A 16,234-nucleotide genomic window follows, 5' to 3' on the forward strand; every position below is an offset into this window, starting at 1 on the left:
TTCTAGGTCACGTTCAAGGTCCTATTCCCCATCCCACAACCGTGAAAGGAATTATCCAAGAGTATACCAGAATCGGGATAATTTCCGAGGGAACAACCGAGGGTACAGGAGACCTTACTATTTCCGAAATAATAGAGGAGGCCGGGGATTTTACCCACGAGGTCCATATAACCGTGGGGGCTATGTCAACTACAACCGACCTAATTGGCAGAATTATAACCGGCCACCCTACAGTCCTCGCAGGGGACGATCCCGCTCCAGAACCCCAAAAAGGCGATCTCCTTCTCCAAGGTCTAGAAGTCATTCAAGGAACTCTGACAAGTCGTCATCAGACAGGTCAAGAAGGTCTTCCTCTTCAAAGTCGTCCTCTTCAAATCACAGCATAGTTGAATCTTCGAAGCGCAGAACAAAAAAGGAGAAGAAAGCAAAGTCCAAAGACAAACGAGCAGCTCTTCAAACTGCTGGGGAGGATGATTCTAAGGAAACTTCTTTGTCTGGAGGTGGTGAACCAAACTCTAAAGCTGAAACATCTAAAGAATGGCATGATATTTCCTACGACACAAGCCCAATTGCCCAACATAGTCCGGACCGTGCCCCTACCTTAAAGAGTTCTGTGCAGTCTGTGGTGGTGAGGCGCTCTCCACGTCCAAATCCCTTGCAGAAAAGCCCCTCTTCACCCCAGAGCACGGCTCTACCAAGTGGCTCTTCATTTCGGGCCATGACACGCCAGAGTCCATTTGACCACAATGCATCTGGTATGAGTCCTCCAAAGAAGGGCCTCTTCAACAAAACCTCACCAACAATAAGTGCATTTTATGGTAACCAGAAGGATGAGGGGAGGACTGGAGATGCAGGTCCATATTCCAAAAGGTATGTTGTGTATTTTGTCATTTTGTGAGTTTGTAAAAACTCAGTGTTCATTGTGAATTGGACTCTTTTGATCTTTTATTCCCTATGTAAAGCAATTCATGATTCCCCAAAAAGTAATGGTTGCCTGAAGATCTGTAAAATAGCATGTGGAGATGGAGAACCTCGAGAGACCATTTCTGAAGTCCTTTTTTGCCAACCCAAACGTTTTTACATGGGTGCTTATGGACTACTAGATGATTATTTTAAAAATAATCAGAAGGGCTTGTGCGTCTAGACTGACACCAAATTCAGAAGGGCCCTTAAAACCTGCCTCTTTCCAACTCCCACCCAAACTCTTCCCCTCTCTAAACTACACTGCGAGCCCAACAGCCCTATACACCAGTCAAAGAATTTATGCCTGCAACATTCGCCGCGGCTCACCTGGCAAACTATCGTCCCATGCGCAACACCCCTACCGGTCAAATACGGCAGGGAAGCCATTCGCTGTGGCACACTGCAATAACCTCACCTGCCCTTGCCACTCACTTTTGCACCAGCAAGACCACAAATGAGATGTGCCGTCCACACTGAACAAAGGACGCTGCAGCAGAACTACATCAAAGCGTACGGTCCGTATACCTGTTGAGCACGTCTGTCGACACATGCTGCTGGCACAGCCAAACATCCATGCACAATGAATGCAGCTATGCCCATCCGGTCTAGCAGCGCACATAGACAGCCACACTGAAACACCTGACGTACCTCCACGCCTCTGCCACTAGCATACCGCGACTACCAACAAAAAGAAAATTCGGTATAGCTGGTAACACATTGAATATTCAACAATAGCTGTCTAATTACCAACAGCGTCCACCCACATGCCTGACCTTGGGTTGCTTAGTGGAGCCTAGCCAGCCACCTAAGCCGGTGAAAATGCACGCAAGCATTTCTTAATCTAAAACTCTTGTAACCTCCACCACATTGACTATGCTCACCGAGGGCGTTCCAACCACAAAACGCTTTGAGGCCATAAAATGGGGAAAGAGCCCTATATAAATAATATAGTACAAGATGCCCTCTGTATGGGAACTCGCTTGTGCATGCTCCTAGCTCAACCAACAGTCCTCGTCTGTTTTCCTTTTTTGGCAAGGTGCCCTTGTGTTCTGTGATTGCGGTTGTTTGTGCTGGGCATCCTACTACTTGTGCTTTTGCTTTCCACCATGGATTTGCACAAGCACTCTATTGTCTGGGTGTGGCCTACTGAACCCTCTGCACCTACCACTTTTTTTTCTGCAAGTTCGCTATGGCAAAACTGGGAGACAGTGTAGCCACTGCCCTCGGCACTCATGAGTTTGTGATTTCCAAAATAATTAATCTTTCTAGCACCATAGTCCATGGACCTGTTCCCAGTAAGCCATTACTTGTCCTCAATGTTGCCTTTAGCAGTAAAATTGCACGTTGAGACCATTCAGAAAAAATCTACTTGATATACATTGTCATATTTAATACTATGTTATATGTATTTGTATTGCGCACCGTCAATTGAATTGATGCCAGGTGCATCTGTAAACAAGCCGACTGGGTGGGTTAGTAAGCTGAGGGAGTAGGATTGTGTGAAGTAGTGTCCTGTTGGCAGCTACAGTTCTGTAAACACCATGCGCTGAGCTTTGGTGTGAGTATCTGATCGATGTCGGGCCTTGTGTGCTGTTGGTGTGGCTTATGTGTTGTTGCGATGTGGTGAGTGCATGCGGCTTGCTGTGCGAGAAGTGGTTGTGTAGGTTTTTGTACGAATCTGGTATGCCGAATTGTTTTGCTTTTTGGTTGGTGGGTTATGTGTCTCGCAGCTGACCTTCGCATTATGGCTAAATGCCTTGGGTTAAGAATCCTGTATGGTGGGGCAGAGGCCCAGGTCGCAATACACTACGTGTCACCATACAATAGACAAAGATTGAGGCTATAATTGGAGTTGGGTGTCCTGTACCATGGGCAAAGGCAACTGTTCCACGCTAAGTGGGTTTACGCATAAGAGACAGATGGCGGCTACACCTGGATTAGAGGATTCTGTAGAGGGGAGAGGCCTGTATTTCCCAATACATTACAGATCGATGGGTGCTATGCCTGGATTGAGTGTCCTGTATAGCAGGAGAGGCCTAGTTTTTGCGGTGGATGGGTTTCCACATATAACAAATGGGGATGGAGGCTACTCCTAGATTTGAGAATCCTGCAGAGTGGATGCGACGCAGGTTAATGTTCACAATTCTATCCAAATGTGGCACCTGCCAACACTGTCCCATCCAGATGCGACGCAGGCCAATGTTCAGTCCTTTCTATGTGTGGGGCATGCTAACATTCACATTTCTAAGTGTGGGACTTGATAACCTTCACAATTCTATCGGAGTGTGGCACTCGCCGACCCTCGCAGTCCTATCCAAATGTGGCGCAGGTCAACTTTCACAATTCTATCTAGGTGTGGCATATGCTGATATTCAATTCTAAGTATGCATCTCACTTGCTAAATGTCCCACAATCATGATGTAAATAAGATCCCAGTGAGGAAATGTTACCACATGCTTATGCATTCAGGTCAGACTACTTCCTAAAGTTCTTTGGAGTCAGGTTAGGGCTTGAATTGACTGGTGGTGGAGAGAATCTAACTTTTCAGTCTGTTATGACCTTTGCTATTCAGTTGGCACTATGGACACGGTGGTCACAGTTGAAAATTGAAACAAAATATGGAACATCATTAAAGTAAAATGGTGCGAATGACCCAAATGAAGCTTTCTTGGAGGGTCCCTCCAAGTAATGAGCTGCGAGGCTCCACCTCAGTCACCCATGAGGTTCTCTCAGAGCTGAATCTGAGCTGCAAGTATCTTTCTATTGCCATTGCTCCTGTGGTTGTCTCGTCTAACCTTCGGTCTGCACACCCAGAAGAGGTTCCTGTTTTTTTTTTTTTCTTTTCCTTGGCCTGCAAGTCCTGTTACCGGGGCTTGCCAAATGTTCTTGATTGACATTTCTCCGGTGCTTGCACTGAGGGAATTCTACAGTCCTTCACAGGGGGTAGTCACAATGAGCTGTTCTGTTTTCCTTATTCAAGATTGCCAGGGTCTGACATTCCATGTTAGGGTTTTGGGATAACGTCCCATAATGTTTCACTTCAGGCAATTTGTCTGGTTTCTTTGTTGTGTGACCCGCTACAGATTGATGTTCCCAGGAGCCCCCTACCAGTGTTTTCTTGCTGCTCTGCCATTTAGCTTCAAACTTTTGCCACTGCACGTCTGGGTGAAATCGCTGACCCACGTAAGCAAGTCCACAGGCTACCGCTTTGAAGTCCTTGGCTGCATAAGGAAAGGCAATCCTACTCAACCTGGAGACTTGGGTTGCCACTTTTATCATGGACCCAACCCCCTTGTGTACAGTCTTAGTGCGTGCTTTGAAGACCCACACCATGACCAGGGCCCTAGCGAATATTTGGGATTCTCCATTCCTGACCTGCTTTCTTTAGCCTAGGGTGGACTAGTCTGCTCCCTCTAGCGACACTTTGTTCCCCTTATTAAAACCAATGAATACCTGCCCTATGTTGCCATGCACTCTTGCCTTTATGAGCCTTATTCAGGCAGTATTGTTGAGCCTTCACTGGTGGAGCGGGGAACTGTAATCCTGTGCAGGAGCAGAGGTCCACTACCAGATCCGGAGAGAAGGAAACCCTTGGTTACCAGCAGTCTATGGGAAACTAAGGAAGCTTAGACTATAGCTCTCTGGGTACACCATGGAGCAGCAGCAGTCTACAAAGGACTGAGGGAACCGGGAGACTTGCTCTCTGGAAGAGAGCAACTAGGGAAGTTGCTGAAGGAAGACCCGAGAGCACAGGAGAAGCTGTAGATTCTTACCAGAGCAGCTGAGGACCGAGATCCATTGAAGTCTATGGTAGCACCCAAGCAAGCACTAAATTACAAACATGACAGGTCGGGGACCCATAAGGAATTGGGGAGCCACAGCTTAATCTGAGAAGGGGCACGGACCCATTGAAGTCTGCAACAGTAAAAGTAGTAGCGGCAAACGCTGGCTGAAATACAGAGAAGGCGAATGTGGGACAGTTTCTAGAAGAGAGACGTCCTCCTAATCGTCATAATACTGGGAAGACTAGTGAGCCAGGTCTGCCAAAAACATAACAGACCCAAGTCTGGGACCCGAGATAGTCACTGGCAGTAGCGCATACCAGGCCTGTGGTTTGAGTACTTCGTGAGTGCTAAGAGGAGGGAGACCTCCTCTTAGCAGTCATTAAAGTGGAAAAGACCAGGGTAAGAGAATTGTCCCACTTCGCATTTTGGACCTGGAAAGGTTAGGGGGAGCGAGCGAGTATCAAGTCTGGTGAACCATTTGGATATATGAAACTGATGTGAAACCGCCCAACTTTCAAGTTGAACTTTACTTTGTACCTCTCTGGAACTTTGTTTTGGAACTTCCAGCATGGGGTCTGGCATGGATTCACATGCTCATGAATATTCCCCGTCAGGCTGGGAATCCACGGTAAAGAAAAAATCCGGTTTAGTTTTGTTTCTGAACGGTCTTTCTCCTAATAACAATCACTGGTCTCTGTGGTCAAACTGCCCCCACCAATAACTGCCCTCTACCTAAGCACCTCCTCTGGCAACCATCTACAGATTTTTACCACACGTTGGAGTGGTGGGAGTCCTCGTGCTTGGCTCTCGAGCTTTTACTGCGTATTGCGTTCTTACAAAGTTTACTCTATTTTTCTCGGTCAATTGAGCCTCAAGCTCCACCGATTCATCAAACGGGTCGGAAGCCTCTACGCCCCTCATGGGCGATTTTTCGTCCAACTTCACTTCTGGGAGGATTCCAGAAGTTTCTTGAGACCTACCCCACGTGGACATGGCCGAAGACAAGGGAGACATCATGCTACTGTTCAGGATCTGCCAGGATGTGTACTATGGAATGTTTTCCTGGAGGATGGGCACTCCTGGTGCCTTTATTGCCTACACTCAGACAAATTGCACGTGGAGGAGGCCTGTGCGTTCTGCAAGGACATGTCCTCCCGCGCCATGAAGGACCGTTGCAAGCGGCTCGCTGAGTGGTTGGAGACTTAAGAACTCAGCGGTAGGTGAGCCCTGGCAACATACTTCTCCCAAGAGGAAATCTGAGCTGTCTCCTAAGACCTTTGAGGGTGTTTCAGCAATGGGGGCCCAACAGAAGGCAAAGCACTGCGAGTCCGCAGGCAACAGGAGTGCCGTTGGTAAAGGCTCCGCGGCAGCCAGGCTGGGTGCAGCATCGCCGACTGCATCGACCACGAGCCAACGCTCTGGCGCAACGAAGAAAAGAAGTCTGAGCACCCGGGTAAGCTTCTGGAGAAGGCCCGATTGACTGAGAAAGACAAGGAGTGAGGCACTGACCCTCTTTACCGCCCCCCCAACCCCCCCCCCAACGGTGAAGGCCTCAGACGCGCCAAAAGCTGTGAAGGCCCAGGTTCACCAGGCAAAGGCGTCCATTGAGAAAGAGTTGGCATCCCTAGCAAAGGCGGATGCAGGTTTCCAGGAGACCTCCACCAAGACAAGAGATTCCCTGCCCGCCTGGAGAGAAATTTCTGCCAATTGAGAAGACTCCCGTGAAGACAATGCCTATCCGATACCATCGCCCCTGGCTGAGAAGGGGAGGGGGTGCAGTGGTCCAGCTGGACTCGGAGATCTCTTCCGAGGAGGAGCGACGACTGGTACCAACGGCGACGGAACAGATCTCCCGGAAGTCCTCACGAAGCACCTTTCTGCCAGAACGAGAATTCCATTAGACCGACGTGGTGTCCCTTGCCAGGAAGGGCTGGCTCAAACCCCACTCTGTCCAGCCAGTCAACCGGTGCCTGTATGCCAAGTAAGGTAGATAGAGGGGGGGGGGGTATATTCTTGCTCTCCTCCCATCTACAGCCACACTCCTCTGTGATCACTGCAGCATCACTGTACTCCAAGCCTTAGTCGTCATCTACAGCGCTGTTAGGCAAGGAGAAAACCTTGGAGGCATACGGTAAGAAGCTGTATTCCAATGCTTCCTTGCATCTGCGACAGGCCATTGCAGACGCCAGGCTGGCAGCCGCCAACCAGGGATTATGGCGGGAAATTGCTGACTTCCTCCCGGAACTCCCCGCCCACTGCCAATCGCGTTTTAAGGCGGCACTAGCCAAAGCCAAGCTTGTGGCTCAGGATATCCTGGAGTCCGCCCTGGCGCACATTGATGCCTTTGGACATGCCATCTGTATTGCCATGGACATGAGAAGGATGGCCTGTCTCCGGGCAACCCAAGTTCAACCCAGATGTCCAGGAACGCATTCTAGATCTGCCCTTCGAGGGCAGTGACTTTTCACTCCAGCACAGACTAGGAGCTGGACAAAAAGAACAGCTCTCAGTTGGCTAAGTCTTTACCCATACTGACCAAGACCACGCCCAAAGCGTACTCCAGTCTCAGCAACGCTCTGAGGTTCGCTCATCTGGAGGATTCCACGGCTTCCAGGAACAAAGGTCTAGGCAGCCGGAACACTTGCCGTCCCAAAGTCTGCGCAAGCAACAAAGGGGCGGGGGTAGGGCTTTTTCCAGACTCATTCCTCTGCCTCTGAGGGTAAGAAGTTTTGATACACCCCTCTGGGTCCATGTGTCTCCAGTGGGGGGCAGGCTTGCTCTTCACGCACACTTTTGGCGATGGAACTTTGCGGACCCCTGGATCCTGTCCTCCCTCCTCGCCTCCTCTCATTGGGACAACAACTCTTTTGGCGGAGATTTGGTTGCTCGTCCTGAGTCTGGCCGTGGAGGAAGTCCCAGCCTCACAACACCACACTTGGAGGTAGAGGGTGGTTATATGGAGTCTCAAGCGGACCCTCATCAAAAGGGCGTTAGCCCATTACATTTTTCAACAATAGAGCCTGTGACTCCAAAGCTATTTCTTTGTGTGTATGTGGGGAAGACACTTCATGACGTCATCATCTTTCAAAGACTTAGATTGAACAAAACAATACTTCAGAATACTACTTCTCCAGCATGGGGTCTGGCATGGATTCACATGCTAATGAATATTCCCCGTCAGGCTGGGAATCCTCGGTAAAGAAAAATCAGTATCAGTTTCGTTTCTGATCTGTCTTTCATAGTAGTAACCAATCACTGATCTCTGCGTCATACTGACCACAGCCAATGACTGCCCTCTCCCTAAGCCCCGCCTCTGGCAGCCATCTTCAGATTTTTACCGCACGTTCAAGTGTTGGGATCCTCGTGCTATTGCTCTCGAGCGTTAGTGCTTTTTTCGCGCTTTTTCTTAAGGAGAATTTTCTCTTTCGGTCAAAAGAGCTTCAAGCTCCACCGTTTCTTTATCCGATCAACGGGGACCCATGTCGGATTCTTCTACGCCCCTCAAGGGTGAAGATTTCGTCGAGCCATGCTTTTGGAGGACTCCAGAAGTTTCTCAGGCCCTTCTCGAGCATGGCCCAGGAGAAGGGAAGCTCGACGCCCGGAAAGCTGTTCAGGGTCTGCCCTGGATGCCAGCTTAAGAATGTCTTTAAGGAGGACGAACACTCCCTTTGCCTTTACTGCCTGCATGAAGACAAGACGCACGTGGAGAAGGACTGTGCGTTTTGCGGCAATATGTCGGAGCGGACCATGAAGGACCGCCATCAGCGTCTCGCCAACTGGCTGGAAGGAAAGAGCCCGTCAGGCGAGAAGAAGTCCGAGCGGTCTTCTAAGACCTTTGAGGGCGCCCCGGCGACGGGGGTCCAACAGAAGGCCAAGCACCGCGAGTCCGCCGAACGGTCGGGCTCTACGGGCGCCAGGCAGGGCGCATCCTCCCCGGCGCCATCAACCACGAGCCAACGCTCTGGCTCGGGTAAGAGGAAGGCCGAGCACCCGGCGAAGCTCCTGGAGAGACCCAGGTCGTGCTCGAAGGCCCCATCGGAGGGGGAGCGAGGTGGTTTACCCCCCCCCCCCCCCCAAGGAGAAGGCGGTGAGTGCACCTAAGGTGGTGAAATCCTTGATCGATCCGGCCAAAGCCTCTATTGAGACAGTCGCGGCGGCCCTGGCTCAGCCTGTGGAGGCTACACCAGTGGTGGCGACCTCGGGGCCCAGAATCTCCCTGCCACCACGGAGGGAGTCCTCTTTCATGCCCATCGACAGGACCCCCGTGAAACCTGCGGAGAAGTAAAAGGGGGGGCAGGAGGTCGTCGTGGATTCGGCCTCAACCTCTGAGGAGGAGCTGATCGAAGTCTTAAGCCACGGCGTTGGCGTGGAAGACCATCCTTTCGGGAGGGACCCCGACGTGGGAGACGAGAACGTCGAGGGTGCCGACGGGGCTCCTGATCGCCAGTCGGAACCCCCTCAACCAGTGCCGCAAGACAACTCGGCGGCCATTTTGTTGGCTATACAGTCCTTGTGCTCAGAGATAAGGACGAGACTGCCGTTACCACCAACGGAGGAACCGCTCCCGACGAGGGACCCGGAGCCAGGCCCTTCTGGGAGCCCTCCTCTTGAGAAGGATTCATCCTCCACCTCTTCAACCTTCGCGCCCTGCTTAGCCCTCCTCCCCGTCCACGACACGTGGGGATGATACGGGGACTGACACGGCCGCGACAGGTACTGACTATGAGGTTTACGACGAGGATCTCCCGTCGTCACCTCCCACCCGGGCTTCCCTGCCCGACGAGATTGGATCGTTTCACACCATGATCGCCAGGGCATCCGAGCTTTTCCAGCTCTGCCCGGAAGAGAAGGAAGGTTTCCTTTATCAACGGCGCGAGACCAAGAGGAAGACGGTCCTCGCTGTACCTCTACTTGACAATATCTGGGATGAGGGTCTCGCCCTCCTCAAGAACCCATCCACAACGCCGGCTAGAAGGGATCGGTACGAGAAGAAGTACTGGGTCCCGGACGCGGCCCCCTTGTGCCTTCGGGCACAGCCGACCCCAGATTCGGTCGACTCTGCGGCGGCCAGGAAAAAAGCGGGGGGGGGGGGGGGGGGGGGCGCAGCCTCTACGTCAACCTCCCCGCCGGACGGCGAGGGAAAGAAATTGGACACGATGGGACGCAGAGTCATTTGATCGGCAGCGACGACGATTAAGGCTGCCAACGCCTTGGCTATCGTAGCCCGCTACGACAGGGAGTTGTGGTACAAACTCGCCCCCCTGCTGGACTTCCTACCAGACAACAAGAGCGCGGAGGCCCTAGAGATCTTGCAGGAAGGAGAAGTGGTGTCGGACCACGCCATTACGATGGCGACTGACATCGCGGACACTGGATTTTGCCAGTTGGGCAACGGCGTGTGCCTTAGGCGGCGTGGATGGCTCAAGGCTACTGACTTCCGTCAGGACGTGCAGTCCAGAGTCTTGGACATGCCGTTCGGGAGCAACCTGTTTGGGAAAACAGTGGACGATTCCCTACAAGCCATCAAGGTAGACACGGAGACGGCCCGGGCTCTTGGTGTTCTCCCGCAACGACGGCCACCCTTTCGGAGCGGCGGAGGCAAACAGGGTGCCTCCAAAGGTTCCAGCGGCGGATTTTTCCACCTATCGTCAAGCGGCCCGTTCGTCGTCACAGGAAGCCTACAGGGGACGAGGCAAGTCGGGCGGACCCCGCCGTCGTCGCCAAGGAGGGCAAGGCGGCAAAGCCTCGTCGAAGCAGGACTGAAGGCTGTGGGGTCGGGCCCACACCGAAGCACCCCGGTGGGAGGCCGGCTGGCGAGCTTTGTCAGCGTGTGGGAGTCCATCTCCACCGACCGTTGGGTGCTGGACGGCCTGGCTCAGGGTCACACGCTCGAGGTTTCTAAAGAGGTGCCCGCGGGTCCCCCCTGTGGTCAGGAAGGAACATCACGTCCCTCAACTTCTCTTGGAGGTAAGGGCGATGCTCAGGAAGGGCGCCATCGAGCTCGTCCCAAAGAGGCTTCGGGGCTCCGGAGTTTACTCAAGATACTTCCTCGTGAAGAAGACGGGAGGATGGCATCCCATCCTGGACCTACGACGACTGAACAAATTCATCAAGGCACAGAAGTTCAGGATGGTCACCCTCCAACACGTCCTGAGTCAACTGGAGGAGGGCGATTTCCTGTCGTCGTTGGATTTGGAGGATGCCTACTTCCTTATCCCCATCCTAAAGGGACACCGAAAGTTTCTCAGATTCGTGGTCCAAGGGCGTCACTACCAGTTCAGAGCCCTTCCCTTCGGATTGAGGTCGGCACCCAGGGTGTACACCAAGTGCCTCGCACCGGTGGCGGCGCGGCTGCGCCTAGAGGGGATCCACGTCTACCCCTACCTGGACGACTGGCTCATCCGAGCGAAGACTAAGGAGCTCGCCGTGGAGCACACGGCAAGGACCGTCCAACTACTCACGGACCTGGGATTCTCCATAAACTACGCCAAGTCCCACCTGGTGCCCGCGCAAGACGCACTGTTCCTGGGAGCGAAGCTCGACAGTGTCGCTTCTGGCCTCTCCGTCGGAGGAAAGGACCAGGGCCATCTTGGGCAAGGTGCAGCGGATGCTGGTTGCGGACGCGGCCAGGGTGAGGTCCATCAAGTCCCTCCTCGGAATGATGTCTTCTTGCATTTATCTCATCCGCCTGTGCAGGCTCCGGATGCGCCCGTTGCAGGAGTTCCTGGACGCGCGCTGGATCCAGACGGGCAGCTTCGAGGAGAGGATCACACTAGACGAGAGTTTCCGACGAGCGATCCGGTGGTGGGGCACACGCGTGCATCTGCCGGCGGGCATGGACTTCCAGACCCCCGGCCACCAGAAGACAGTGACCACGGATGCCTCCCTGGAAAGGTGGGGAGCGCACACTGAAAATCTGCACGCGAGAGGCCTTTGGCTTCCGACGGAGAAGTCCCTCCATATCAACGTCCTGGAGCTCCGTGCAGTGTTTTGGGCCCTCGGGTCCTTTCTTCTGTCCCTCAAGGGCAAGGTGGTGAGGATCTTCACCGACAACACCACCACCATGTTCTACATCAGGAAGCAGGGCGGTACCAGATCCCCAGCCCTGTCCAAGGAGGCGCAGGATCTGTGGCATTGGGCCGTCGCCCAAGGGATGTTTCTGGTGCCGTTTCATCTGGCAGGGAAGAAAAAAAAACACCATCGCCGACTCGCTCAGCAGAGAGCTGCGCTCGTGCCACGAGTGGGAACTACGACAGGATCTAGTGGACCGCCTCTTCCGACAGTGGGGCACACCCCAGATCGATCTGTTCGCGACGGCGACGAACTCCAAGTGCCAGAGGTTCGCCAGCAGGTTTCCCCAGCCGAGGAGCATGGGCAATGCTTTCTCGTTCCCCTGGGAGGGCCTGTTTCTATACGCGTTCACTCCATTGCCGTTGCTGATCCGGCTCATCAACCAGCTCAAGAGGTCACGGTGCAGGATGATCCTCGTCGCACCTGCGTGGCCGAGGCAGATATGGTTCCCGGACCTTCTGGACTTGTCAGCGTCCCCGTCAATCAAGCCACCAGTGGACGCGGATCTTCTCTCCAGGGAAGGAGGCGCCATCCTCCATCACGACCCGAAGTCGCTGAACTTGCAGGCCTGGCTCCTGCAGCGTTAGAGTTTGGAGGCTACGACATACCGGCTGACTGCAGAGAGGTTCTTGCAAAGGCCAGGGCGTCCTCAACTCTTAAATGCTATGGACACAAATGGAAGAGGTTCTCTGTCTGGTGCCACGCACAGAAGATTAACCCTCTACGGATTACGGCTCCCCAAGTACTGCCGTACCTACTGACGCTGGCCAAGGCTGGACTGCTGCACGCGTCCATCAAGATTCATCTTGCTGCGATCTCCCGATACACCAGAACCACGGGACGGACGTCTTTGTGGTCTCGTCTGGTGAAAGAATTCATGAAGGGACTGTTCAGATTGTTCCCACCGGTGAAGGCTCCGGCCCCGGCGTGGGAGCTCAACGTGGTGCTGACCAAGCTCATGGGACCTCTGTTCGAGCCTCTGCACTCGGCTCCGTTGAAGTTCTTGTCGTGGAAAACAGCGTTTCTTGTGGCCATCACCTCCGCACGACGGGTGGGAGAGATCCAGGCCCTTTCCTGCAAGCCCCCGTACTTGACTTTTCACGACACGAGGGTAGTGCTCAGGACACACCCCTCCTTCATGCCCAAGGTGCCGTCAGACTTCCACCTCAACGAACCCTTGGTGTTGCCTGTTTTCTTCCCGTCGCCTTTGTCGCCGGCTGAAAGGACTTTGCACTCGCTGGATGTGGCTAGAGCGCTGAAGTTGTACGTGGCCCGCCCAAAGTGTTTTCGGAAGACGTCACCTTTCTGTGAACTTTGGACCTGTCAATCAGGGGAAGGCTCTCTCGAAGGCCTCATTTCCAGATGGCTCTCCGGCTGTATCATGTACTGTCATCGGTTGGCAAACCGACCGCTGCCTGGCCGCCCGAGAGCCCATTCCACCAGAGCGATCGCAGCTACCACGCCGTTCCTATCTGGTGTGCCCTTGCTGGACATCTGCAGGGCCGCTACGTGGAGGTCGACGCACACCTTCACGAAATTCTACTGCGTCGATCGGGATTCCAGGGAGGAGTCCAGGGTCGGCCAAGCAGTGCTGCGCAACCTGTTCGCCTAAGTTGAGCCTGGTGAGGAGGTAAGAATTGCTTAATGTTGAGTTTGGATATAATGCTTAATGTTGAGCCTTTGCCACCTCCCGTGGTTGTGCATGTGTGTACTGCTATGTATTCTTTTATTCATGAGCATGTGAATCCATGCCAGACCCCTCTGCGGCTCTTCACTTGGTCATACTGCCACTTTACGTGCTGCCAAATCTGAGGATGGCTGCCAGAGGCGGGGCTTAGGGAGAGGGCAGTCATTGGCTGGGGGCAGTATGACCCAGAGACCAGTGATTGGTTACTACTCTGAAAGACAGATCAGAAACGAAACTGATACTGATTTTTTTTCTATACCGAGGATTCCCTGCCTGACGGTGAATATTCATGAGCATGTGAATCCATGCCAGACCCATGCTGGAGAACAGTTACAGGTAAGTAACTTGTTCCTTACAATTCTTGACATGTATCCCATTTGAGCCTTTACATTCATGGCATTTAAGGCTCTTGACATTAAAAACTGTTTGCTTATCGCAATATCAGCCCGCAGGGTAATTGAGTTGCAGGCTCTTATTGTAAAGCCGCCTCATAGTACTTTCTGTAGTCCTTCTTGGGGTAAAACCTTCCTTTCTACCGAAGGTAGTTTCCGACTTCCATTTGTCGCAGAAAATAACATTGCCAACATTCTTTCATCCACCTCATTCAGGTAAAGAGATTATCTCGATTAGACCGGAAAAGAGCTCCAAGTTTCTATAATTCAAGAAAGGCTAAATGTTGCCATGTTGATCAGCTTTATATTGGGTATACCAGTCCATAATTAGGTCTTGCAGTCACAAAACAAAGAATTTCCAGATGGATTATCCTGGCTATTGGCGAATGTTAGACTAGTGGCTAGGGAGCTGCCGGAATGCCTAAGAGCTCATTCCACAAGGGGCGTGGCAACCTCTGCGTCTCTTCAAAGGGCTGTCACAATTATGAGATTTGCTCAGCGGCAACTTGGTAGGCTGTCCATACATTAGTTAAACATTACTGCCTGGATTCTACCTCCAGTCAGGGAGGACTTTTTGCAAAAGCTGTCCTCTATTCGCGCCATGATTAAAACCTAAATTGATACTCCCACCGCCATCACTGCTTTGGGAGTCGATCAAAGATGAGGAATACATGGGAGGACACAATCCATTTGAAGAATAAGTTTACTTACCCCTGGTAACGTTCTTTTGATTGGATGTTCCTCCCATGTATTCCTCACCTCGTCCCCCTGCATCCTACCCCGCTGTACAATTTACATGTATTCCACTCTGCGTTCTGAGAGCCTAAAGTCTTGGGTACGCCTGGTAATTCGTCTAAAAGGGAAAAGAAAAACGTAAGCCAACAGGTGCTGCATGCGCTATTTATGCTGATGTCAGCGTTCGGCAGAGGCCCTCTGGGGATATCGACGAGACAACACCGCATACAGCGCCCTGTCAATTAATATCGCTCAAGCTTTGCTGCTTTGGAAAAATGTTATCAAAGATGTGGAATGCGTTGGAGGAACATCCAGTCGAAAGAACGTTACCCGTTGGTAAGTAACTTCTTCTCAAAAGCACCCCGCAGGGAAGCATACTGACTGGGTGGGTCGTCTGTCAGACCCTCGCACTGGCTGCAAGGACACAGATGCTCTTGTAGCTACTGGCTTAATGGCTAAGAGGTCTAAGGGCCCTATCGTTTCTGCCGCTGAGGTATGTCCTGAGGGGGCACGCAGCGCAGACAAAGACCGGCCACATGGCTTAGGGCCACCACAGGGTGGAGCAGAGCTGATGCGTTCAGGCATGCAGGACTAATCCAAGCTGACGTGATCCAGTTCCATGTGCGGAAAGCAGACAAAAGGGCAGCCAGGACAGAAGCCTGCCAATAAGGTGAACCGCAAAGGCGTGAGCCTATGGCCAGGGCAGATGATTGGTGTCCTATAAACTCATCGCATGGTCCACTTCATAACCGACATTCATGGGACAGACAAGTTACCATGAGGGCGTGTACTTGCAAGGTGGGAGCAGACAGCAGGACTTTACTCCACCGCAGCCAGTGCAGGACTGCCCCAGTCCACTTGTGAAGATGGCATTCTCAACCCCTTTTTACCCTTAGGCAGTCTCCATAACTCGCCTCTTGGATGGTGGTTCCTCCGATGGTTCCGGTGCCGCTGGTGGGGCGTCGGCACAAGAGGCATCCTCTCCCGGATTTCCAAGCACAGGGTATGCAGAGCCGCGATAATGTCCAGAGAGATCCCAAGATGATGGTGGCGACAGAGGCGAGGGCGTTTGCAGGTTAGGTTGGCCCTCTGAGCCCTCAACGCCCTGTTGCTCTTAGTCTCTCCTCGTCAGGATCCCTCCCATAGGGCCTGCTCTCGACGCATCTTCCCTCCTGGAGGATCGGGAGGCTGGTAAGCTCCTCCTCTGAGATGTCTGTGCCCTGGAGGACTACCATACCCCCCCCCCCCCCAACGTCCCGCCCCCTCTCTGCGACCAATGGAGACGGTTTATAGGCATCTTCTCCGGCATCTTCGATGGGCTGGAAAGCGGATTTCCTCCTGGTAGGCAGGGATACTCTCACCTTTGGGGCCATGTCCTGCGGATCTGCCACAGTGGCCTTCGCGAGGGACGCCACCACTTCTTTGATGGAAGTTTGGGCCTTCGTCTGATGCACCTGGGCCTTCACGGCCTTGGCTGAGTCCGTGGCCTTCACCTTAGGGAGGAGGGTCAGGCCCCGCTACCCCTTTGCCTTCTCTGCAGGGCCAGCATGGGTCATCTCCAAGAGCTTGCCCGGACGATCCCACTTACTCTTCTTTGAAGA

The 16,234-nt window shown here is 52.9% G+C and overlaps 1 protein-coding gene across 3 annotated transcripts in view; it reads left to right on the forward strand.

Annotated features, from left to right (window-relative positions):
* THRAP3 (thyroid hormone receptor associated protein 3) overlaps positions 1-16,234 on the forward strand; it is a 422,162-nt gene that overhangs the window by 118,968 nt on the left and 286,960 nt on the right. For all 3 annotated transcript variants that reach the window (XM_069622622.1, XM_069622623.1, XM_069622624.1), the window contains one exon: positions 1-870. In XM_069622622.1, coding sequence (XP_069478723.1) covers positions 1-870 — 870 coding nt within the window. The remainder of the gene's footprint in view (positions 871-16,234) is intronic.

Source organism: Ambystoma mexicanum, chromosome 11 (assembly GCF_040938575.1).
Source record: "Ambystoma mexicanum isolate Mex_15411 chromosome 11, UKY_AmexF1_1, whole genome shotgun sequence".
Taxonomy (NCBI): Eukaryota; Metazoa; Chordata; class Amphibia; order Caudata; family Ambystomatidae; genus Ambystoma; species Ambystoma mexicanum.